At 37.0% G+C, this 27,932-nt stretch overlaps 1 protein-coding gene across 5 annotated transcripts in view; it reads right to left on the reverse strand.

The window, feature by feature from the left end:
* The window catches only part of SCAPER (S-phase cyclin A associated protein in the ER), a 508,319-nt gene that overhangs the window by 415,548 nt on the left and 64,839 nt on the right, over positions 1 to 27,932 (reverse strand). For all 5 annotated transcript variants that reach the window (XM_047074743.1, XM_047074740.1, XM_047074744.1 and 2 more), the window contains one exon: positions 8,063 to 8,163. In XM_047074743.1, coding sequence (XP_046930699.1) covers positions 8,063 to 8,163 — 101 coding nt within the window. The remainder of the gene's footprint in view (positions 1 to 8,062; positions 8,164 to 27,932) is intronic.

Genomic DNA, 27,932 nt, shown 5'->3' on the forward strand with positions numbered 1-27,932 from the left:
GCACCCGTGAGTCTGCCTTGCAAAAGCAGAGGGGCCGGACTGCCTGAGTTCTAACAGCCACCGGGACTTAACATCTGGAGGGTTAAAAGTCATCAGCTCTGCTCTCAGAGAGCGGGGAGGGCGAGAGGACAACAGGAGGGAGAGTTGCTGAGCCCCGGAAGACAGAGCTCACCTCGGTCACTGGGGACCTGAATGTGAGACAGAAAACCATCAAAACCCTAGAGGAGAAAGCAGGAAGAAACCTCTCTGACCTCAGCTGCAGCAATTTCTTACTTGACACATCTCCAAAGGCAAGGGAATTAAAAGCAAAAATGAACTACTGGGACCCCAAGGAGATAAAAAGCTTCTGCACTGCAAAGGAAACAATCAACAACACTAAAAGTCAGCCAACGGAATGGGAAAAGATATTTCCCAATGACATATCAGACAAAGGGCTAGTATCCAAAATCTATAAAGAGCTCACCAAACTCCACACCCAAAAAACAAATAATCCAGTGAAGAAATGGGCAGAAAACGTGAATAGACACTTCTCTAAAGAAGAGATCCAGATAGCCAACAGGCACATGAAAAGATGCTCAACGCCGCTCCTCATCAGGGGAATACAAATGAAAACCACACTCAGATACCACCTCACGCCAGTCAGAGTGGCCAAAATGAACAAATCAGGAGACTATAGATGCTGGAGAGGATGTGGAGAAACGGGAACCCTCTTGCACTGTCGGTGGGAATGCAAACTGGTGCAGCCACTCTGGAAAACAGTGTGGAGCTTCCTCAAAAAATTAAAAATAGATCTACCCTATGACCCAGCAATAGCACTGCTAGGAATTTACCCAAGGGATACAGGAGTGCTGATGCATAGGGGCACTTGTACCCCAATGTTTATAGCAGCACTTTCAACAATAGCCAAATTATGGAAAGAGCCTAAATGTTCATCAACTGAAAAATGGTTTATATACACAATGGAATACTACATGGCAATGAGAAAGAATGAAATATGGCCTTTTGTAGCAACATGGATGGAACTGGAGAGTGTTATGCTAAGTGAAATAAGTCATACAGAGAAAGACAGATACCATATGTTTTCACTCTTATGTGGATCCTGAGAAACTTAACAGAAGACCATGGGGGAGCAGAAGGGAAAAAAAAGAAAGAGGTTAGAGAGGGAGGGAGCCAAAACATAAGAGACTCTTAAAAACTGAGAACAAACTGAGGGTTGATGGGGGGTGGGAGGCAGGGGAGGGCCGGTGATAGGTACTGAGGAGGGCACCTGTTGGCATGAGCACTGGGTGTTGTATGGAAACCAACTTGACAATAAATTTCATATTTAATAAAAAAAAAGAATTCTTACCCAAAATAAAAATATATAAATATTGCAGTTTTTACATTTAAATCTCAAGTCTAAGTGAAATGAATTTTGATGCTTGATTTGAGGAACAGAAGATGGGTAATGCCATCTACAGGGAATTTAAGGTTGTTTTCTATATCTAAAAGCTGCCTCAAGAAGCAAAGAGTATATATGCTGATAAGCGGTTAAGATAAAAAGAGATGTCCCAGTGATACTCTACATGGAAAACACAAAAGACTCCACCAAAAAACTGTTAGAACTGTTACATGAATTCAGCACAGTCGCAGGATATAAAATCAATGTACAGAAATCAGTTGCATTACTATACACCGATAACCAACAGAAAGAGAAATCAAGGAATTGATCCCCTTCACAACTGCATCAAAAATCATAAAATACCAAGGAATAAACCTAACCAAAAAGGTAAAAGATCTATGTGCTGAAAACTATAAAGAGCTTATGAAATAAATTGAAGAAGATATGAAATGGAAAAATATACCATGCTCATGGACTGGGAGAAAAATATTCTTAAAATGTTGACACTATAAGCAATCTATACATTCAATGCAACCCCTATTAAAATAATATCAATATTCTTCACAGAGCCAGAACAAACAATTCTAAAATGTATATAGAACCAGTAAAGACCCCGAAGAGCCAAAGTAATATTGAAAAAGAAATCCAAAGCTGGAGGCATCACAATTCCAGACTTCAAGCTGTATTTCAAAGCTGGAATCATCAAGACAGTATGGTACTAGCACAGAAACAGACACATAGATCAATGGAACAGAATAGAGAACCCAGAAATGTACCCACAAACGTATGGCCAACTAATCTTCAACAAAGCAGGAAAGAATATCCAATGGAAAAAAGACAGTCTCTTCAGCAAATGGTGTTGGAAAAACTGGACAGTGGCATGCAGAAGAATGAACCTGGACCACTTTCTTACACCATACACAAAAATAAACTCAAAATGGATGAAAGACCTAAATATAAGACAGGAAACCATCAAAATCCCAGAGAAGAACACAGGCAACAACCTCTTTGACCTCGGCCACAGCAACTTCTTACTAGAATGTCTACAGAGGCAATGGAAACAAAAGCAAACATGAACTATTGGGACCTCATCAAGATAAAAAGCTTCTGCACAGTGAAGGAAACAATCAACAAAACTAAAAGGCAACTGACGGAATGAGAGAAAATATTTGTAAATGACATATCAGATAAAGGGTTAGTAGCCAAAAACCTATAAAGAACTTATCAAATTCAATACCCCCAAAACAAATAATCCAGTGAAGAAGAAGAAATCAGATGGCTAACAGACACATGAAAATATGCTCAACATCACTCATCATCAGGAAAATCAAAACCACAAAGAGATACCACCTCACACCTGTCAGAATAGCTAAAATTAACAACTCAGGAAACAACAGATGTTGATGAGGAGGCAGAGAAAGGGAAGCACTTTTGCACTGCTAGTGGGAATGCAAACTGGTGGCACCACTCTGGAAAACAGTATAGAGGTTCCTTAAAAATTAAAAACAGAGCTACTTTATGACCCCACAATTGCACTACAAGGTATTTATCCAAAGGATACAAAAATGCTGCTTTGAAGGGACACATGCACCCCAATGTTTACAGTAGCACTATCAACAATAACCAAATTATGGAAATAGCCCATATGTCCACTGTTTTATGAATGGATAAAGAAGATGTGGCATGCATATATATATATATATATATATATATATATATGTGTGTGTGTGTGTGTGTGTGTGTATGTATATACGTATATATATGTATATGCGTGTGTATATATATATATATATGTACACACACACACACATACAGTTAAATCTTGGATTTTGCAAGTAACTTGTTCTATTGAGTGTTCAACAAGATGAGCAAAAATTTTTTTTTTAATTTTTTTTTAACGTTTATTTTTGAGACAGAGAGAGACAGAGCATGAAGGGGGGAGGGGCAGAGAGAGAAGGAGACACAGAATCGGAAGCAGGCTCCAGGCTCTGAGCCATCAGCCCAGAGCCTGACGTGGGGCTCAAACTCACGGACCGCAAGATTGTGACCTGAGCTGAAGTCGGACACTCAACCGACTGTGCCACCCAGGCGCCCCCAAAAATTTCTAATAAATTTTCACTTGATAAGCAGTTTTGTGATACAAGTATTATGGGATACTGTATATCACATGATCAGAACTGGTTCTCTCCCTCTCCTGCTGTAGGATTGTGGGTTATTGTCACCCATGCTCGAATGCTCAGTCTCAGGCTGTGGTGTTTAGCAGAAATCAGTGATTTTTCAGAACACTGGAAGGTGCCCAGAATTGGTACTAGTGTATTTTTTGTTACTTCAAGGACCTATGGACAGTCCTTTGTTTTTCCATATAAGAGTAAGCTTAGGAATGCTTTGCTTCATTCTAGGTCAGGCTGCCTGCATATATAGACCCTTTCCTCTGCTGCCTTATTGCCAGTTGCATTAAATACCATATATGACAAGAGTTTATTCACACTGTACTGTCGTTAACATCCATGCAAGGGCGCACAATGGCTCCCATGCAGAAAAAGGTTGAAAAGAAAGGCAGTAAGAAGGAGGAAATGATTATGATAGAAGTTAAGAAAGAAATCAAGAAGCACAAACAAGGTATGCGACTGGCCAAAAGTACAAGATTTTGTAAGTCTGTGTCTGCATCTTGTCTGCAGAGGAGGAAGAAAAGAAGGCAGAAGAATTCCTCACTTCAAATGAGATTAAGGAGATGTGTAAAATGTGGGAAACAATGCAAAGTTTTGTAGAAAAGTACTACCCAAATAAGGCTGTTAGCAGTGCAAGCAATGAATCTGTTTAACAACAATGCAATGTCACATTTGCATGAAACCCTCAAAAGGAGGCAAAAGCAAGCATCATTGGATAGATTCCTTGTTAAAGTTGCATGAAAAGTAAAAGATTCCACTGAGCCAACAGATAGCATTGATTCCACTGATAGTGAAAGTCGTCCTACACAATAACCTTCCTCTTTCTTGTCTTCCTCACACCAGCTATGAAGGTTTTCGAAGGTAAATGCAGGTTAATTTATTTTTCTTTATATTTTGTATTTTATTATTTTGCATTATATTATAGTATTGCAATCATTTTTATATGAATATTTTTGGGCTGTGAAATGAAACATCTGTGGAGTTTTCATTATTTAAGGGGAAATTTGCTTTGATATACAAGTGCTTTGGATTACAAGCATGTTTCCGTAATGAATTATCCTCACAAACCAAGGTTTTACTGTACAATGGAATATTAGTGATCAAAAAGAATGAAATCTTGCCATTTGCAACAATGTGGATGGAACTAGGGTGTATTATGCTAGGCGAAATAAGATGAACACAGAGGAAGGGAAGGAAAAATAAGATAAAAACAGAGAGGCAAACGATAAGAAACTCTTAAATACAGAGAACAAACAGGGTTGATGGGAGAGTGGGGGAGAGGGGAAAATGGGTGATGGGCACTTGCTGGGATAAGCACTGGGTGTTATAAGTAAGTGATGAATCATAGGAATCTACCCCCAAAACCAAGAGCACACTGTACACTGTTATTTTAGCCAATTTAACAATAAATTATATTAAAAATAAATAAATTTTAAAAAGAAATTTTAAAAAAGGAAAGAAGAAAATAAAGATTTATTGCAAGGATATAAAATGTACAAGGTCAAGGACATCCAAGGTGGGAAAAAAACTAGAATCAAGACTCATGAGGATAAGACCAAGAAGAGAGAGGCTTTAAAGCAACACTCTGACGCTCTCAAAGTCCACATGATTTCTTGTTTCCTGATTCTCTGGGTATATCTTTTCCATTTTCTTGGAACCTGCTTTCTTCTACTTATCTTCACAAAAACAATAGAGCCACCAATCCCAAATCAGCATGATGCTCCCTTAACTTGGTTCAACCCAGTGAGGGAATGCACATCCCTTGCCCCCACAAATCTACTTACCTATTATCCAGGGTTAAGTGTGAAGTTGTTTGGTACAAACACAGACAACTAGGCTTGACTCACCCAGGGAGTGTGGGTAAATCAAGTACCAAAAACACCATATCAAAAATGTTCATTATGAGATACGAAGTCAGTCAGAGAAAGACAAATACCATATGATTTCACTCATATGTGGAATTTAAGAAACAAAACAAAAGGGAAAAACAAAAAACAGACTCTTAACTGCAGAGAACAAACAATGGTCACCAGAGGTAAGGGCAGGGATGGGTGAAATAGGTAAAGGGGATTAAGATTACACTTATCTTGATGAGTACTAAATAATGTACAGAATTGCTGAATTGCTATATCGTACAGCTGAAACTAACATAACACTGTATGTTAACTACACACGAATTAAAAACATTTTTTTTTTTATTATGAGGAACAAAAATGTTAAAAAAAATCAACACATCATGGTTTCCCTGAATTTGGTTTCCTGGGGATCAAGCCTTCCTGGACTTGTCTCTTGGGATACCTTTAGTCTCCTCATTCCTTCATGGGGCTGATACCTCAGGATAGGACAAAAAACATGTTCTGTACCGAATGATTCCACTTATAGAAACTGAACCACAGTTAAATCCAAGGGAAAGAGGAGCCTAGGCCTGTTTTCTCTGGGTAAAAAGGTACCATCGTAGCTTCAAGTGACTTGGTCCAGTTCACAATGGCTCAGTTTTCACTTATAAGCTTAACTGAGTAATAAATTGTTCTTCTGCCTTTGCACATAACCAAAATAATACTAAGTCTAGTTGATCATCTATCTCTGGAGTTATCTCTCAACTCTCCCTGTTGCTACTATTCCAGTCTGAATAGCCATAATCTATAATCTATACTGCTGCACTTCAACCTCCCCACACTGCAGCCAGAAAGAATTTTAAAATCACAAATCTGACATGTCACTTCCTTAACTTAAAAAAAGTCTAAAGTTTGTATCATGTCTACAGAGCCCTACATAATCTGGTCCCAACCTACCTCTCTAGGTTCCTTTCATGCTATCTTCCCCTTGTTCTCTCCATTGCAGTCCTGCTAAACTGTAAATTCCCTGACTATACTGTGCTGTCTTCTACTTCCAGGATATCACATATACCCATCACCTCTACCCAGGATTACCCTTTTGTTCTCTCGTTGTCAAGCTAACACCTACTTGATACTTCTGTCTCACTTAAATATGTCCTCCTTGGGGAAGCTTTCCTGGATTCAGCAAAATGGATGATGGTGCTTTTTCTTATATTTCCCAAGTACCCTGTATTTCTTATTGATGAATTTTGTGCACTGATAAGTATTTCACATCAATCTTTTCTGTGAATGCACTATGTATTTCTTAAGGGCAGGGACTGTGTCTGTTTCCTTCACAACAATAGTTCCAGAGCGTGGCACTTAGGACTCAAATGTTGTGTGGTTATTTCAAATTAAAGTTTCTCGAAACAGATTAACATGGGGAAAAAAAACGGGGGGGGGGGGTGGTGCAAACCATAAAACAGGCTCTTAACTCTATAGTTAAGAGGGTTGCTGGAGGGAAACACAGGCAGGGGAGTGGGTTAAATTGGTGATGGATACTAAGGAAGGCACTTGTGATGAGTACTAGGTATTACATGTAAGTGATGAATCACTAAATTCTAATTCTGAAACTATTATACTATATGTTAACTAAATGGAATTTAGGTAAAATTTTGAAGCAAACAAACAAAAAAATGAAGGTTTCTAAAGTAACTTTGATCTCTCATTACTCCCCTAATCAAAAATCATCAATTTTCCTCACTGAGTACTACATTAAGAAGAAACATGGAGAGACTGGGTGGTTCAGTCAGTTTAAGTGTTAGACTTCAGCTCAGGTCATGATCTCATAGTTCGCGGGTTCGAGCCCTGCATTGGGCTCTGTGCTGATGGCACAGAGTTGCTTGGGATTCTCTCCCTCCTTCTCTCTCTGCCCCTACCCTGCTTGCACGCGCTTTCTCAAAATAAATAAATATATAAGAAGAAATACTATAATTTTCCCTACATTACTTTCACTTCACACATGCTCTGCATTTTAATAGCTGTCTTAATTTTCTCTCTTCATCTAAAAGGCCAACCACTTGGGGCGTCTTGGTGGCTCAGTTGGTTACGTGACCCATTCTTGATCTGGGCTCAGGTCATGATCTCACAATTTGAGCCCCTCAGCAGGCTCCACGCTATCAGCACTGATTGGGATTCTCTCTCTTTTCCTCTCTCTGCCCCTCCCCCCTCACGCTCTGTCTCTCTCTCTCTCTCTCTCTCTCTCTCTCAAAATAAATAAACTTTAAAAAATAAAATAAAAGGCCAACCACTTGTTAAGATCCATCACATCTTTTAAACACTTCTGCATCCTGCATGAAATCCTTCCTCATCTATCCCCTACAAGAGAAATGACCCTGTCCTGTTCTGAACACCTGTAATAGCTTTTTTGTAATAATAAGCTCTATTTTATTCCACCCTTACACTACAAATTCATGACAGTAGTCAATGTATCATATTCACCAATTAAATCTCTGTACTGGATAAAAGTGCTTTGCACTAGTAGGTAACCAATAAATATGTTACTGAACTGAATAAGAAATACAGATCCCAACTTTTAGATTTTTACAAGTTTTAAGTTAAGCTTAGGTCAAGTTAACTGTCAACTTCAATGACTGCTTTTGAAATTGCTGGCTGCTACACAGACCAAAGTTCATTACCTGCTTTGAGCATCTGTCTTCTCTAGCTTTTCCTGAAGTTGAATCCAGTCAATCAATGCTTTGAAATCTCTCACATAGTTATCCAGCATCATTAGCACCTCCTAGTTAAAACAAACAACATCATTAAACTCCATTCTGATACTGAAAAGTTTTAAGAAAAAACTTTAGACTGAAGTACTTAGGAATTAATAGTTTTTACATTATACTCCTCATTGAGAAAGTAGCAAAACCTACTGATTTAGTTTTTTTTATCTTGTTTTATTTTCATTCTCACTGTATGATAAGAAATTAGTAAAGCTGAGAGTCCAAAGACCAAGAGATGGTATTGATACTCTTTCTCAAGAACCACCCCCCATGACCATTCTTTTAATCTTTTTTATTATTAAGTTTAATAAACAGTAAAGTGTATAAATGTATATACAGATCATTTCAAAGCAAAGGCCCATGTATCCATCCACCCAGAACAATGCTAGTCTCTAGAAATTACCTGGTGTCTCCTCCCAATCATTACTCTGTCCTTGCTCTGAGGCAACCACTGCTTTGACTTGTAATAGTTTAATTTTTACCTGATTTTGAAATTCATATAAATGAAATTCATAGAGTATTAACATTTTCTGACTTCTTTTTTTACTTTGTTTACTAGGCTCATCCATGTTGCGGGATGAACCTGCAATTTATTTATTGCCATTGTCCAAGGTCACTTACTGAACAGTATTATATTGCATGCATATTTATTTACCCAATCTACAGCTGAAGAACATTGAGGTGATTTCCAAATTATATGCTGTTATTCATGTATGTCCTCTGCACATATGTATGCATTTCTATTGAGAACAAGCCCAAGAGAGGAAATACTGAGTCACAAGATGAGCATATGCTCTACTCCAGTATATAACACCAAACTGTTTTCCAAAGTGGTTGCCACTCTCACCAGCAGTGTATGAGCCCTCCTTACTCCACACCCTCAACTACACTTGGTATTGTCTGTTTGGGGTTTACTTTAACCTGAACCACTCTTGTTGGTGGTTATGTAATGGTTTCATTTTGGTTTCAAGATGGTTTTCTATGATTATTAATGATTTTCAGCCTTTTTTCATGCTTATTAGCCATCCTCATTTTGTGAAGTGCCTATTCAAGACTCTTTGATGGGAAGGAATTCCTTACATCTTTTGGATATGGGCCTTTTTTGGTTATACATGTTGCACACATATACTTGACTTTTTACTCTCCTAATGGAATAGAATGTTTTGATGAACATAAATCCCTAATTTTAAGGTAGTCTAACTTCTGACTCTTTTATCTAAGACTGATACTATCTGCATCAATTTTAAGCAATTATTTTCCTACCACAGATCAGGAAGATATTCTCCAATATTGTCTTTTAGAGCATGGAGTCTCTCCTCTGTTACACTGGTCTGTTTATCTATTTTTGTACCAATATCAACCTAACTTACATTGCTGTAGCTCTAAAATAAAACGCAAAACCCAGTAGAGTAAATCCTCCAACTATATCTTTGACTAGGCTAATGCCAGCCCCTTGTTATTTCCATACAAATTTTAAAATCAGATTATCAATTTCCCAGGAAAAAAAATTAAAAACACAATTTTAATTGTAATTGCATATATTCTATAAAACAACTAGATGAAAACTGACATTTTTATAATATTGTATCTTCTGGTCTATGAAGAAATATATATATATCTTATTTATACCTCTATATACTTGTACCTTATTCAGTGTCTCTCAAAATGTATGACAGTTTCCTGTGTAGAGGTCTTGCACATTTTTTTTAGCTTTAGCCCTAAGAATAAATGGTAGCTATTTAACTTTTTTTTCATTTTCTGTTACCATTGATTTTTGTATCCAGCAACTTTAACTTACTCAATACATCTAATAATTTCTCTTTAGATTCTTCTGGATTTTCTAAATACATAAATATGAATATATCATCTGTGAATAATGACATATTTATTTCTTCCTCTCCAAGTGTTATATATTTTATATGTTATTCTTGTCTTCCTGTGTTGGCCAGGATCTTAAGGACAATGTTGAATAGAAATAAAGATAGCAGACTTTGTCTCATTCCCAATTTCAGAAGGAAAGTTCTCAACATTTCACCATTAAGTATGATGTTTACATAGGTTCTTTGGAAGATTCTATTAGTAAAGATGTTCGTTCTCAGTTTGCTGAATTTCATCAAATATTTTTCCTAGGTCTACTGGGACAATTATATGATTTTCACCTTTATTCATCTAATTTGATAAATATTAATTTCATTCTCAAATGATAAAACCAACATTGCGGTACTGGAAAGAACCTAACTTGACTGTGATGTATTGTCCAGTATTTGAATAACCAGATTAATATATCAATATTTGGTTTAGGATTTGTGCATCTGTATTATTAAGTGGTCTCTATTTTTATTTCTCCTGAGACCTTTGGTTATCAAGGTTATGCTGGCAGAGTTCTTTTTCTATGTTCTAGAAGAGTCTGTATAATACTGGCAATATTTTGCTCATTTTTTTTGGTTGAGATATGATTAACACGCCATAAAATTTACCATTTATAATTATACAATTCAGTCACTTTTAGTACATGCAGAGTTGTGCATCTATCCAATTCCAAAACATTGTCATCACCCCAAAAAGAAACCCAGTACCCATCAGCAGTCACTCCCCATTCTCTCCTCTTTCCAGCCCTTGGAAGCCACTACTCTACTTTCTGTCTCTATGGACTGGCCAGTTCTGGACATTTCAAATAAACAGTATCATACAGAATATGGCCTTTTGTGGCGAAATTCTTTCATTTAATTTTTTCTTTTTTTTCTGAATATTTTTTTTTTAATATTTATTTTTGAGAGAGACAGAGACAGAATGCAAGTGGGTTAGGGACAGAGAGAGAGACACAGAACCTGAAGCAGGCTCCAGGCTCTGAGCTGTCAGCACAGAGCTTGACGTGGGGCTCGAACATATGAACTGTGAGATCATGACCTGAACCGAAGTCGGACGCTCAACCGACTGAGCCACCCAGGCGCCGCTAATGTTTTCAAGATTCATCCATCTGGTACCATGTATCTGTACTCATTCTTTTTCATGACTAAATAATTGCATAAACAAACACATTTTGCTTATTCATTTATCGGTTGATGGATACTTGGCTTGTTTCCACCTTTTGCCTATTAGAAATAATGCTGCTATGAATATTCACATCCAAGTTTTTCTATGAAAATATGTTTCTATTTCTCTTGGGTGTATACCTAGTAGTGGATTTACTAAGTCATATGGTAACTCTAAATTTAACATGAACTACCAAAATGTTTTCCACAACAGCTGCACCATTTTACATTCCCAGCAGCAATATACAGGCACACCTCATTTGACTATGCTTCATTTTATTGCAGTTCACAGATATCATGTTTTTTTACAAATTGAAGGTTTGTAGCAACCCTGTGCTAAGTCTGTCTACACCATTTTTGCAACAGTGATTGCTCACTTCATGTCTCATGTTACATTTTGGTAATTCTTGTAATATTTCAAACTTTTTCATTACTATTATATTTGTTATGGTTACAGTTCATTGAAACCTCAGATGATTGTTAGCAATTTTTAGCATAAAGCATTATTTAAGGCACATACATTGTTTCCTTAGACATGCTGCTATTGCACACTTATGACTACAGTATAAACATAACTTATATGTACTGGGAAACCAAAAAATTCATTGACTTGCTCTATTGTGGTATTTGCTTGATTGCAGTGCTCTGGAACTGAACCTGGAGGATGTCCAAGGTATGTCTGTATGAGGGCCAAATTCTTGACAACCTCAGCAGCACCTGCTATTTTCTGATTTGTTGAGTCTAGTCATCCTAACAAGTATAGTATTATTGTGGTTTTTATTTGCATTTCCATGATGACTAAAGTTATTGAGCATATTTTCATGTGCTTATTGGACATATGTAAATCTTCTTTGAAGAAATGTCTATTCAAATTATTTGCCAATTTTTGGCCTAGGTTATTTGTCCTTTATATTTTTGAGCTGCAAGAGTTCTCTATTCTAAATATTAGACTGTTATAAGACACATGGCTTGAAAATACCTTCTCTCATTCTGTGGGGTGTCTTGTCAACTAACAGCATCCTGTAATACACATAAGTTTTTAATTTTAATGAAATTCTATTTATTTATTTTACCTTTGGTTGTGTTTTTGGTATCACATCTAAGAAACTGCTGCCAAGTCCAAGGTCACAAAGATTTACACCTATGTTTTCTTCAAAGAATTTCATAGTTTCAGTTTTTACATTTAGGTCTTTCATTTATTTTCAGTTATTTTTTTGTATATGGTGTGAGGTAAGGATCCAAATTCATTCTTTGTGTGTGGATATCTAGTTGATCCCAACACCATTTGTTGAAAAGACTATTCTTTTTCCATTAAATGATCTTGACACCCTTATCAAAAATCAATGGACACAGATGTGGATTTATTTCTGAACTCTCAATTCTCTTCCATTGATCTATAACTATCCTTATCCCAGTACCATGCTATTTTGATTACTGTAGCTTTGTAATGAGTTTTGAATTCTGAGTTTTGAAAAGAACTTTGTTCTTTTTCAAGATGGTTTTTGGCTATTCTGTGTCCCTTGCATTTCCATTCAGATTTTAGGATCACCTTGTCCACTTCTGCAAAAAAGGAGATTAGAATTTCAGTAGGGATTGAACCAAATCTGTATATCACTTTGGGGACCATTGCCATCTTAATATTAAGTTTTCCAATCCACAAGTTCAGATATCTTCCTCTTTATTTAGGTGTTCTTTAATTTCTTTTAATGATGTTTTGTAGTTTTTAGTGTACAAGTCTTGAACGTCTTTGGTTAAATTTATTACTCAATGTTTCTTTTTTTTTCTTTTTCATGCCATTATAATGGGACTGCTTTCTTAATCTCACTTTTTTATTGTGCATTACTAACATATAGAAACACAATTTTATGCACTGATCTTGTATTCTGCAACCCTTCTGAGTTTGTTTATTAGCTCTAATAATTTTATGTGTGTGAATGGATTCTATAGGGTTTTCTATATGTAGAACCAAATCATCTGCAGATATAATTTTACTTCTTCCTTTCAATCTGGATGCTTTCTATTTCTTTATCTTGTTTAATTGCCCTGGCTAGAACCTCAAGTATAAGACTGAAAAGAAGCAGTGAGAATAGACATCAGTATTTTGTTCCTGTTATTAGCAGGGAAAGCTAATTTTTGTCTTTAGATAATTCAAGTTACATTACTGTAATACTACATTCTACATATTTGGCAAAGATTTTTTCTTCTTGGTACTGATTAGTCTTGCATACTAATGGCAATGAAAATGTATATAAGAAAAGACTATAAAAATATAGGCCACTGAGATCCACTCCATTGCTCAGAAAGAAAAACTGATCCCAAGTATAAATATGTGTGTAGATAGTGGTTAATTGTCCAAAGTTGTCATTTAAAATGTATAAGACAACGAAATTTAAAGTGTTCACTTTATCAGTCTCATACCATTCTCACCTTACTCACCTTACTATAGAGACATACCAGTCTCATTTTACTAGAAATGGCAATTTTCCATACTCCCAAAGATGACCATCAGAAAATACCAACCAACTATAAAAATGATCATTTGGTTTATAAATACATTACTTTTCTATAACTAAGTCTTACTTTCTAGTATTATTGTAACTCCAACCAACTATAAAATGATCACTTGGATTATAAACATGTTACTTTTCCATAACTAAGCTTACTTTCTAGCATTCAGTGGAACTCAAAACCTCAAAAACACTTTTCACTTATGTTTTTAAAATATAGATACACTTTGGAAATCAGACCCAAGATTGATTATGTATACCAAATTAGCCACAAATAAAATACAGTACCAACCTCACATTAGTCATAAATGTTATATTCTAATTTAAAATACTCTCCTGAACAAAGAAGTATTGTTTATTTCCTTTCAAAGGTAATCCTTAGTGCCAAATCCCTGGTAATAAAAGTCTTCTACAATCAGGAAAAGGAAAAAAATTTTTAATTTACTTGGCTTCCTTTTCTCAATTCTACGAATATAATTCAAATTCAATTAAGTTCAACTTAAATCGCCTACATTAGGCACAGAAAGATGTAATTCAGAATAATTTATTTCAGAAGTTTTATGATTTCCCTTTTTGCTTAAAAAAAAGAAAAAAAGAGAAAAAAACCCTCTAATGGGCAAGCATATAAGCAGCTACACTTCTGATACTAGTTGGCACAGAGAAAGTACATTTGGTGGCTTAAACAACCTATTTTAAGGAATGCTTAGCACAATGTTATCAGAAATGATCAGAGTGGTACCATGCAGCTGTAATCTGAGTCATGTTTTATGAACAGGGGAATACAAACAAGACACACAGCTGGAGCAGCTTCTTAGTCACTGATGCACATCTTTCTCCCTATAGCTATGAAGGCCATTTTGTCAATCAGGATGAAACAGAACAAAAGTGGCTCTGAAAGTAATGTTATAGGCATTCAGATAACTACATATAGATATACAGCTAAAATTACCAATTAGTTTACCAATTGGCTGCAACGGGTTCGATTGGTTTGTAATTAATTCTAGTTACTGGCGCACAGAGCAGGATGGTTGGCGCCATCCCTTTGTCCTCCTGACACACAATACTAGTGCACAGGCCCTTGGGCCCAGGACATCAACACAGCCCTCCAATTCAGCTACAGGAATGTGCACAGTGGTGTGCCCCTGTGGTGATAAAGGGATGGAAACATGCATCACATGAGAAGTCAGTGATAAAGGGAACCTTATAAGAAAGAGCTTTACCAAAAGTGAAACAAGTTTTTAAAAGCATTATTTTTAAGAACAATAGTTTTAAAAAGTTTTTTAAAAGCTACAAATAGAATAAATAGTTCAAAAGAGAAATCATTGGAAAGAAAAATGGCAAGTAAACCACTTTCAAAACTAACAGTATCATTCACAGTAGTCTTCAACCTTTAATCATTCATTTCTTTCAAATACTTCCCCTTAATTTTCTATATAAGCAGCCTAGTAAAAAAAAAATACAAAACATATTCAATGAATGAAAACTTATAAATGAAAATCTGCTAATGGAAACCACTCTCCTTTAATTTAATTTTTACCAGGTTCTTTGTGGATAAATAAAATTTGCAGTTGCCTGGGTAATGATACAAATATTCTACTGCAGTGGCTAATTTTTATCTCAACTCATTTACAAGCTGGCTTGATTAGACATTTTCTCTTATGGTACTCCTACTAACAAAACTCAAGAGACCTACTGCAGCTAAGAATAAGTAAACAATGATACTAAAAACTAATTTGTCATGGGGCACCTGGGTGGCTCAGTTAGTGAAGCATCCAATTTCAGCTTAGGTCATGATCTCACAGTTTGTGAGTTCAAGCCCCACAGTGGGCTCTATGCTACCAGTGCAAACCCACTTTGGATCCTCTGTCTCCTTCGCTCTCTGCCCCTACCCCAGTCAAGCTCTCTCATTCTCTCTCAAAAATAAGTATTTTTAGAAAACTGTCGTATACACTGTATGCTAGCCAACTTGACATAATCTTAAAAAAAAATTGTTCCAAGTCTCAAAATAACATACTCAAATTCCCCACTGATGCCTGCAAGTTTACCTAAACACCTGCTTAAGGCATTTCTTTTGCCAAACTATTCTCCCAATACCAAACTAAATGCTTATATTCAGGCTGAAGGTCCTCAGCACTCATTTATACCAAGCTCCTCGTTTATAGAGACAAAGGTAGAAAAAGATTTGGTGATTTCTTCCAAAGTCCTACAACTAGCTTAGAGGAAACATGGAAATCACGACTATTCCTCACTTTCCTTGCAAAGGACAGTACAAATACCATGCGCAAAACTCTCCCACAATCCTACAGCCCAAAGTCACCTCTCCAGCTATGATATTACCAAGTATAATAACTAATGTCAATACATAGACTAAACTCCTAAGTGCTATTCCTGAACCTGAAAGGGAAAAAACACTTTTCTCCCTCATGCCATTTATTGTTATAAATAAATGGTTATTGTTATAACACATCTCACATCCTAAGAGAAAAACACCATGATTTTTTCTAAAATTTTAACTCCCACTGAGTCACCATGCATGGAAGAGCAAAATCTATTTCAAAGGCATAAACTGACTCTTTCTCTTCATCAATCAAATCTCAAATACTTTTAGTGATCCAGAGGAATAATAGAACAGAACTATAACCTTTGCTATACATCTTGTGTCTGGACACCAAGATCTATGTTCTGTGTTGCACTCATTATCTGGTAAATTTCTATCATTTCAACATAACAGTAGAAAATAACTGAAAAAATTTAAAAAAACAGAAACGCTCGATGAAAAATATCAATAACCCAAGATAATATCCACAGCAGGAATGGCACAGATATTCCTTTCTAAAAGAAAGTCCTTAAATACATTTTTATAAAATCTTTGATGTTTATATCAATAGGATGTGTTTGATCAAAAACAGTTTTGTTATAGTTATAACTTTTTCAGTCTCATGAATAGCACCCAAAACAGTGCAAGCAGTAATAAATATTCAGTAAACAGTTGTTGCATGAAAGATAAGTCTAGAACTAAAGGTTAGTTCTGCTGGTAATTCATTACATAATGTCAGACAGATCACTTAGTTTTTCAGTCTCCTATGGGTAAAATAAGAAGACTGGATTATATAATTTCTAAAATTATATTCAGATATGATTTATGATACTATTTCACATTCTGTGCTATTTTTGTTTCTAATACAAATCATATGTACATTTTAAATTCTTTTTTTCTAACAAAACTAAATTTTAATATGTCTGTTTGTATTTCTTGATTTTTTAAATGTGAAGTTTTACAAAAAAAAAAAATACTCTAATTATAAGTAGGAAATAAGGGGCACCTGGCTGGTTCAGTCAGTAGAGCATCCAACACTTGATCTCAGGGTCATGAGTTCAAGCCCCATGTTGGGCATGGAGCCGCCTTAAAAAAAAAATTTTTTTTATGATTAAAAAAATAAACAGGAAACAAGAACTGTACCTTTTACGGAAACTGTTCTATTTCCAAGAATCCTTATAAATTCATCCTTTGATACTTATAAAACTCAACTGTTTTTAAAAATTTCATGCTCTATGGTGAGTGTAACTGAATTACAAAATCAGTATTAGGGTAGCTGTTAAATGAAGTATAATTATTTTAAAGTTTTTAATCCTATAACTACAAAAAATATTTCTGAGACAAATAACTTAATTCTAAAACAAAAACATGATACCTTAAAAATAAGGTAATTGCCAAGGAAAGACTGTATAAATATTTTGTAGGCCCTGTAAATTTTTACTAGAGTATCACAAACTAGATTTAAGACTCATTTATTAAATTTTTACTGTATGTACCCAGAGTGTAGTAGAAACAAAAAAAGCAGATGACATGGTCTTCATTAAAGATGCTTCCAGTCTTATTAAAAATACAAACCACCAAACACTTCTACTTAAGAAATGGATCATGACCAAATTTCAATGTAAATACTCATTAACAAAGAAAACAACAAAAGATACCTAAATCTTTAAACAAATATGTTACCATGAAATTTGCCTTATTTGTTCATGACTAAGAACAATTATATCTGTAAACTCCCCCAAATCGTTCAATTTCACTTATTTATTATTTTATTGGAGGATAATTGGTAAATTAATATGGTAAATTATGCTACTTCATTCTTTCACTATCACCTAATGAAATGAAGAGCACACTGTCATAAAGACTTCAGTCCCATAATCGATAATTACAGCATTCCAACTAAATTGAAATAGCTTACAGGAATGTTCACCCAAGAAGTTAGTGTATATAACAACTAAGAGAACTACACATATCAGCCATATGAGAGCTAATTATTATATTTCTGATATTGTTATCATTATCAATGCACTTTGTAATTTGAGCTCACTGGCAGCACATCTTCATGGATTACTTTTGCAAACCATCATTTCCATGACTGTGCCTCTATTAAATATTTAAATACAGTGAGGAAAAGAGGAATGGGTGTAGAGCAACTACATGACAGTGTAGCTAGATCCCACTCAAATGACTGTCTCATCCTCTTCTGAAGGGGAAATAAGAAGCCTCTTGCTAAAGAACACTGGACAGAATTTCCTGGGATACAATTTTATAAAAATCCATTTCCTAAAGATTTCTCTCTCTGTTTCCTAACACCATCAGCTCAAATTCCTTGATGTGCCCACAGGTGACGAATAAATTCCTATTAAATAGTTTTCACCAAAGAAACAAAACTTCACCAAAAGAATAAAACTCAGCAAACATTAGGAATTCAAGGTTTACCTTCTTAATGTTCTTGCCTTGTTTTATTCAGTCTTCCTATTTTATAATTGCAATATATTTAATTTTTTATGGGAATCATGGAAAGATAAGATCATGTTCACCTAATTTAATTGTGACAAGAGTCATTCCAAAAAGAAGCCCAAGTCAGAGATGCAGCAGAGCAGGTTTATAGGTATTGAAGCCTGTTATTGGAAGGCATTGTCAGAATACCAGGAAATAAGAAATGAGCAAAACCTTGACAGGATTCATGGAGGGGATGAGAGCAAGTGAACAGGATTCAAGATGAGGCAGTTTAACAGGCTGAAGCCACAAGCATGGTTAGAAAGAGACTGAGAATTTGGAGATCTAACATGCTGCCACAATCAAAAATTGTGACTAAATTATTGGCACCATGGAATAGAGAAGACAAAAGCAGGGGCATTTCTAATGGGTCTCATCATCTTGACAGGAGACTAGATAACTAAGCCTTTCCTATCTAAGATAGCCCTTTTTAACTCTTCAGAGAGAGAGTTAAATTTCCAAGTCTGTAACATCATCTCTCTATTATGCTTTATCATCCATGTTTCTCATCCAGGGTGTAAGTAGAATAGATTAATCAAGAATCTGTGATACATCCTTTTCAGGTAACAATCATCCTTAAGAATGTCATGAAAATTATGGACCTCCTACCCAAAACAACATACATGAACAAAATAATTTCAATACCTACAGATGATTTACAAACACAGGTCTAAGAATTCAAGGTTAAGAATCCCTACTCTAGACATTCTCCAAGATACAACACATATTAGGACACACATAGTAAGTCTCCATTTAAAAAGATGGCTTAAAAAGATGGACATCATACAAGGTATCTTCTCCAACCAAAGCAGAATAAAGTTAACTGATAACAAAGTTAAAACTAGAAAATTCACAAATTTGTTGAATTTAAACAATAAATTGGTCAAGAAAAATATCACAAGAGGTAACAGAAAACAGAGACAAATGAAAATAACAATACAACAGATTAAAACTTAAGAGACATATCTAAAGCAGTACTCAGAGGGAAATTTATAGCTATAAATGCTTACATAAAAAACTAGAAAGATCTCAAATCAAAAACTTCACTTTACAACTTAAGAAGCTAAAAAATAACAAACTAAATCCAAAGCTAGCAGAAAGAAATAAAAAGTATAGCATTAACAAATTAGAGAGAGAAAGAATTTCAGAGAAAAGAAGAGGAGGTTGGAGGTGTAGGACGCTGGGCTCACCTCATCCTCCTGATCGCTTAGATTCCACCCACATCTGCCTAAATAACTCAGAAAAACACCAGAACGGACTCTCCACAGCCAAGCATGAACAAGAGGCCCACAGAAGAGGGTAGCAAGGGCAGAGAGGCGGTGCATGCTACACGGACTGGCAGGAGAGAGCCAGGGCGGCAGAGGGGCAGCCCACTCTGCAAGGCAGAGCTCCCAAAGTCTGGCTTGCAAAAGCAGAGAGGCCGGACTGCATGAGTTCTAACAGCCACCGGGACTTAACATCTGGAATGTTAAAACTCAACACCTCTACTCTCTGAGAGTGGGGAGGGCGAGAGGATGCCGGGAGGGAGAGTTGTTGAGTCCCAGAAGGACAGAGCTCAGCTCAGCGGGGGAACAAAGGCACTGGCAAGTACCATTTCCCTCTCCCATCCCCCAGCCGAAAGTCCACAGGGAACCAGTTCCCGTCACCAAACTTGCTTGCACCCCGCAAACACCCAATGCGGTGCTTCTGTGGATACATCCCTCCTAGGGGCCAGCCTCCCTCCTGGTGCTTCGGGACCCTCCTGCAGGGGACCACCTACGGCAAAGCAAGCTAAGCCTGCCCCTCCAGCCACAGTGTACCTTACGGATCCACCCTGTCTAATACGCCCTTGGCCAGATCCCATTAAAGCAGCACCACAAGCCTTGCAGTATGTAAGCAGCCCAGACAGGGGTCACACCACTCCACAGTGAGTCCTGCCCCTAAGAGAGGGGAAGATAAGGTACACACCAGTCTGACAAGTTACTCTGGAGAGCACAGCGAAAGTTACCAACAAGACAAGTTACTCTGGAGAGCACAGTGGAAGTGCCCTGCAGTTTGGAGATACCGCAGGGACTACCCAAAATGAAGAAACAGAAGAATTCTCCTCAAAAGGAACTCCAGGAAGTAGCAACAACTAATGAATTGATCAAAAATGATGTAAGCAATATAATGGAACAAGAATTTAAAATAATAGTCATAAAATTAATTGCTGGGCTTGAAAAAAACATAAAGGAGAGCAGAGAATCTATTGCCACAGAGATAAAGGGACTAAGATATAGTTAGGAGGAGCTAAAAAATGCTATAAATGAGGTGCAAAATAAAATGGAGGTGGCCATAGCATGGATTGAAGAGGCAGAGGAGAGAAGGTGAATTAGAAGATAAAATTATGGAAAAAGAGGAAGCTAAGAAAAAGAGAAATAAAAAATCCAGGAGTATGAGGGGAGAATTAGAGAACTAAGTGATGCAATCAAATGGAACAATAACCCTATCAAAAGAATTCCAGAAGAAGAAGAGAGAAAAAGGGGCTGAAGGTGTACCTGAACAAATCATAGCTGAGAACTTCCCTGATCTGGGGAAGGAAACAAGCATTGAAATCCAAGAGGCACAGAGAACTCCCTTCACACAAAACTTGAATCGATCTTCTGCACAACATATCATAGTGAAACTGGCAAAATACAAGGATAAGGAGAGAATTCTGAAAGCAGCTAGGGATAAACACGCTCTAACTTACAAAGGTAGATGCCTAAGAGTAGTAGCAGACCTATCTACTGACACTTGGCAGGCCAGAAAGGAATGGCAGGATATCTTCAATGTGATGAACAGCAAAAATATGCAGCTAAGAATCCTTTATCCAGCAAGTCAGTCATTTAGAATAGAAGGAGAGATAAAGGTCTTCCCAAACAAACAAAAACTGAAGGAATTCATCACTAAACCAGGCCTACAAGAGATCCTAAGGGGGATTCTGTGAGTGAAATGTCGCAAGGACCACAAAGTACCAGAGACATCACTACAAGCGTGAAACCTAGAGACATCACAATGACTCTAAACCCATATCTTTCTATAGTAACACTGAATGTCAATGGACTAAATGCTCCAACCAAAAGACATAGGGTATCAGAATGGATAATGAAACAAGACCCATCTATTTGCTGTCTACAAGAGACTCATTTTAGACCTGAGGACACCTTCAGATTGAAAGTGAGGGGATGGAGAACTATCTATCATGCTACTGGAACTCAAAGAAAGCTGGAGTAGCCATACTTATATAAGACAAACTAGACTGTAAATTAAAGGCTATAACAAGAGATGAAGAAGGGCATTATATAATAATTACAGGGTCTATCCATCAGCAAGAGCTAACAATTATAAATGTCTACGTGCTGAATATGGGAGCCCCCAAATATATAAAACAATTAATCACAAACATGAGCAACCTTATTGATAAGAATGTGGTAATTGCAGGGGACTTTAATACTCCATTTACAGGAATGGAGAGATCACGTAGACACAGGATCAATAAAGAAACAAGGGCCCTGAATGATACATTGGACCAAATGGACTTGACAGATATATTTAGAACTCTGCATCCCAAAGCAACAGAAGATACTTTCTTCTCGAGTGCACATGGAACATTCTCCAAGATAGATCACATACTGGGTCACAAAACAGCCCTTCATAAGTATAAAGAAGTGAGATCATACCGTGCACACTTTCAGACCACATGCTATGAAGCTTGAAATCAGCCACAGGAAAAAGTCTGGGAAACCTCCAAAAGTGTGGAGGTTAAAGAACAGCCTACTAAAGAATGAATGGGTCAACCAGGAGATTAGAGAAGAAATTTAAAAATATATGGAAACAAATAAAAATGAAAATACAACAATCCAAACGCTTTGGGATGCAGCGAAGGCAGTCCTGAGAGGAAAATACATTGCAATCCAGAAGCTGGTGCGTCTTTGTCTGAGGGCTTACGCTTCAGAGCTCTGGGCCAGCTTTCAGGAACTAAGGGCACAGCCATGAAGAAGAACGCAGTCACACTATGGCCCACCATGCCATTTACAGCAGATCAATGAAACCAAGAGTTGGTTTTTTGAAAAAATAAACAAAATTGATACACCTCTAGCCAGGCTTCTCAAAAAGAAAAGGGAGAGGACACATATAGATACAATCATGAATGAAAATGTAATTATTATAATCAATCCCTCAGAAATATAAGTAATTATCAGGGAATACTATGAAAAATTATATGCCAACAAACTGGAAAACCTGGAAGAAACAGACAAATTCCTAAGCACCCACACACTTCCAAAACTCAGGAAGAAATAGAAAATTTGAAGACCCATAACCAGCGAAGAAATTGAATCAATTATCAAAAATCTCCCAACAAATAAGAGTCCAGGATCAGATGGCTTCCCTGGGGAATTCTACCAGACATTTAAAGCAGAGTTAATACCTATCCTTCTCAAGCTGTTCCAAAAAAGAAAAAGGGAAGGAAAACTTCCAGACTCATTCTATGAAGCCAGCATTACTTTGACTGCCAAACCAGAAAGAGATCCAGCAAAAGAAGGGAACTACAGGCCAATATCCCCGATGAATACGGATGCAAAAATTCTCAACGAGATACTAGCAAATCGAATTCAACAGCATGCAAAAAGAATTATTCACCATGATCAAGTGGGATTCGTTCCTGGGCTGTAGGGCTGGTTCAATATTCATAAATCAATCAATGTGATACATCACATTAATAAAACAAAGGATAAGAACCATATGATCCTGTCAATCGATGCAGAAAAAGCATCTGACAAAATTCAGCATCCTTTCTTAATAAAAACCCTCGAGAAAGTCGGGATAGAAAGAACATACTTAAACATCATAAAAGCCATTTATGAAAAGCCCACAGTTAATACCATCCTCAATGGGGAAAAACTGAGAGCTTTCTCCCTGAGATCAGGAACACGACAGGGATGTCCACTCTCACCGCTGTTGTTTAACATAGTGTTGGAAGTGCTAGCATCAGCAATCAGACAACAAAAGGAAATCAAAGGCATCAAAATTGGCAATGATGAAGTCAAGCTTTCACTTTTTGCAGATGACATGATATTATACATGGAAAACCCGACAGATTCCACCAAAAGTCTGCTAGAACTGATACATGAATTCAGCAAAGTCACAGGATACAAAATCAATGTACAGAAATCAGTTGCATTCTTATACACTAATAATGAAGCAACAGAAAGACAAATAAAGAAACTAATCCCATTCACAATTGCACCAAGAAGCATAAAATACCTAGGAATAAACCTAACCAGAGATGTAAAAGATCTGTATGCTGAAAACTATAGAAAGCTTATGAAGGAAATTGAAGAAGATACAAAGAAATGGAAAAAAATTCCGTGCTCATGGATTGGAAGAATAAATATTGTTAAAACGTCAATACTACCCAAAGCTATCTACACATTCAATGCAATCCCAATCAAAGTTGTACCAGCATTCTTCTCGAAGCTAGAACAAGCATTCCTAAAATTTGTATGGAACCACAAAAGGCCCTGAATAGCCAAAGTAGTATTGAAGAAGAAGACCAAAGTGGGAGGCATCACAATCCCAGACTTTAGCCTCTACTGCAAACCTGTAATCATTAAGACAGCATGGTATTGCCACAAAAACAGACACGTAGACCAACGGAATAGAATAGAGACTCCAGAATTGGACCCACAAAAGTATGGCCAACTAATCTTTGACAAAGCAGGAAAGAATATCCAATAGAAAAGAAAAACAGTCTCTTTAACAAATGGTGCTGGGAGAACTGGACAGCAACATGCAGAAGAATGAAACTAGACCACTTTCTTACACCATTCACAAAAATAAACTCAAAATGGATGAAGGACATTTCCTGGTGAGACAGAAAACCATCAAAACCCTAGAGGAGAAAGCAGGAAGAAACCTCTCTGATCTCAGCCGCAGCAATTTCTTACTTGACACATCTCCAAAGGCAAGGGAATTATAGCAAAAATGAACTATTGGGACCTCATGAAAATAAAAAGCTTCTGCACTGCAAAGGAAACAATCAACAAAACTAAAAGGCAACCAACAGAATGGGAGACAATAGTTCCAAATGACATATCAGACGACAAAGGGCTATTATCCAAAATCTATAAAGAACTCACCAAACTCCACACCCAAAAAACAAATAATCCTATGAAGAAATGGGCAGAACACGTAAATAGACACTTCTCTAAAGAAGACATCCATATGGCCAACAGGCACATGTAAAGATGCTCAATGTCACTCCTCATCAGGGAAATACAAATCAAAACTACTCAGATACCACCTCACACCAGTCAGAGTGGCTAAAATGAACAAATCAGGAGACTATAGATGCTGGTGAGGATATGGAGAAATGGGAACCCTCTTGCACTGTTGGTGGGAATGCAACTGGTGCAGCTGCTCTGGAAAACAGTGTGGAGCTTCCTCAAAAAATTAAAAATAGATCTACCCTATGACCCAGCAATAGCACTGCTAGGAATTTACCCAAGGGATACAGGAGTGCTGATGCATAGGGGCACTTGTACCCCAATGTTTATAGCAGCACTTTCACCAATAGCCAAATTATGGAAAGAGCCTAAATGTCCATCACTGATGAATGGATAAAGAAATTATGGTATATATATACAATGGAATACTACTTGGCAACGAGAAAGAATGAAATATGGCCTTTTGTAGCAACATGGATGGAACTGAAGAGTGTTATGCTAAGTGAAATAAGTCATACAGAGAAAGATACCATATGTTTTCACTCTTATGTGGATCCTGAGAAACTTAACAGAAGACCATGGGGGAGGGGGAGGGGGAAAAAGTTACAGAGAGGGAACGAGGCAAACCATAAGAGACTCTTAAAAACTGAGAATAAACTGAGGGTTGATGGGGGGTGGGAGGGAGGGGAAAGTGGGTGATGGGCATTGAGGAGGGCACCTGTTGGGATAAGCACTGTTGTATGGAAACCAATCTGACAATAAATTTCATATTAAAAAAAAAACAACACCTTCACAGGTACTTTTGCACCTTTTGCTGAATATGAAGTATTGTCTTTTGAATAGCTGTTACAAGGGGAAACAATGTTTAAATTATTAACATTGGATGAAGGCTAATCATGGTCACTTGTCTAAGTATCTGGAAGTGGCAATAAAAATTCCCTCACACTTGTTTAGTGCTTTCCAATTTCCAAGCACTTTCACATGTCATCTTGATTAACCCTCAGTACAGTGTAGTAAAGTAGTTAAAGGCTCAGGCTCAGCAGGGGGGGTGCCTGGATTGAGGCCCTTACTCTGCCATATTTAACCTCTCTAAACCCTGGATTTCTTTTCTGAAAATGGGAACAGCAGTACTGGTCTGTGGGAATATTGTGTGGATTAAGTGTGATGATCTAGGTGAAGTAGTTAGCACAGTGTCTTTGACAATAAATTTCATTTAAAAAAAAAATGAATAGGGGCGCCTGGGTGGCGCAGTCGGTTAAGCGTCCGACTTCAGCCAGGTCACGATCTCGCGGTCCGTGAGTTCGAGCCCCGCGTCAGGCTCTGGGCTGATGGCTCAGAGCCTGGAGCCTGTTTCCGATTCTGTGTCTCCCTCTCTCTCTGACCCTCCCCCGTTCATGCTCTGTCTCTCTCTGTCCCAAAAATAAATAAACGTTGAAAAAAAAATTAAAAAAAAAATGAATAAATGTTGAAAAAAAAAAGGAAAAAAAAAAAGCCAATGACTGTCAAGGCAAATCATACTCAAATTCACAAAATGCACAGGCAAGAAAGGAATCCTGAAAGCAGCAAGGGGAAAAAAAGCCCTTAACCTACACGTTCACAGAAGATCTGTATACAGAAACTTGGCAGGTCAGAAAGGTACGGCAGGAATATATTCAATGTGCTCAACAGGATAAATATACAGCCAAGAATTCTTTATTCAGCAAGGCTATCATTCAAAACAGAAGGAGAGATAAGAGTTTCCCAGACAAAGAAAAACTAAAGGAGTTCATGACCATTAAACCAGCCCTGCAAGAAATTTTAAGGGAGACTCTTTGGAGAATTTAAAATACCAAAGCAACAAAGACTAAAAAGGACTGAAGAGTATCACCAAAAACACTAACTCTACAGATAACACACTGGCACTAAATTCACATCTTTCAATAATCACCCTGAAATTAAATGGACTAAATGCTCGAATCAAAAGACACAGGGTATTAGAATGGATAAAAAAAAAATAAAAGTAGTCTATATGCTGCCACAAGAGACTCATTTTAGACCTAAGGATGCCTGCAGATTGAAAGTAAGGGGATGGAGAACCATCTATCATGCTAATGGACATCAAAAGAAAGCTGCAGTAGCCATACTTATATCAGACAAGGTAGATTTTTAAATCAAAGACTGTAACAAGAGATAAAGAAGGGCATTATATCATAATTAAGGGGTCTTTCCATCTAACAAGAAGGAAAGAAGATCTAACAATTATAAATATTTATGCCCCAAATGTGAAAGCACCCAAATATATAACTCAGTTAAAAACAAACAAAGAAACTCATTGTGGGGGCGCCTGGGTGGTTCAGTCGGTTGGGCATCCAACTTCAGCCCAGGTCATGATCTCACAGTTGTGGCTTTGAGCCCCACATCAGGCTTGAGCTGACAGCTCAGAGACTGGAGCCTGCTTCAGATTCTGTGTCTTTCTCTCTCTCTGACCCTCTCCCACTTGTGATCTGTCTCTCGAAAATAAATAAATGTTAAAAAAAAAAATTTTTTTTTAAAAGAAACTCATTGTGGCACAAAAACACACACTCAGATCAATGGAACAGAACAGAGAACCCAGAAATGGACTCACAAATATATAGCCAACTAATCTTTGACAAAGCAGGAAAGAATATCCAATGGAAAAAAAAAAAAAACAGTCTCTTTTAACACATGGGGCTGGGAGAGCTGGACAGCAACATGCAGAAGAATGAAACTAGACCACTTTCTTACACCATTCACAAAAATAAACTCAAAATGGATGAAAGACCTAAACGTAATACAGGAAGCCATCAAAATCCTTGAGGAGAAAGCAGGCAAAAACCTCTTTGATCTTGGCCACAGCAACTTCTTACTGAACACGTCTCCAGAGGCAAGGGAAACAAAAGCAAAAATGAACTCTTGGGACCTCATCAAAATAAAAAGTTTCTACACAGCAAATGAAAACAATCAGAAAAATTAAAAGGCAGCCAACAGAATGGGGGAAGATATTTGCAAACGACACATCAGATAAAGGGTTAGTATCCAAAATCTATCAAACTCAACACCCAAAAAACAAATAATCCAGTGAAGAAATGGGCAAAAGACATGAATAGGTACTTCTCCAAAGAAGACAGCCAGATGGCCAACTGACACATGAAAAAATGCTCAACTTCACTCATCATCAGGGAAATACAAATCAAAACCACAATG

This window comes from Lynx rufus, unplaced genomic scaffold (assembly GCF_022079265.1).
Source record: "Lynx rufus isolate CCGP_SWC_20201006 ecotype Redwood Valley unplaced genomic scaffold, mLynRuf1.p SCAF_13, whole genome shotgun sequence".
NCBI lineage: Eukaryota > Metazoa > Chordata > Mammalia > Carnivora > Felidae > Lynx > Lynx rufus.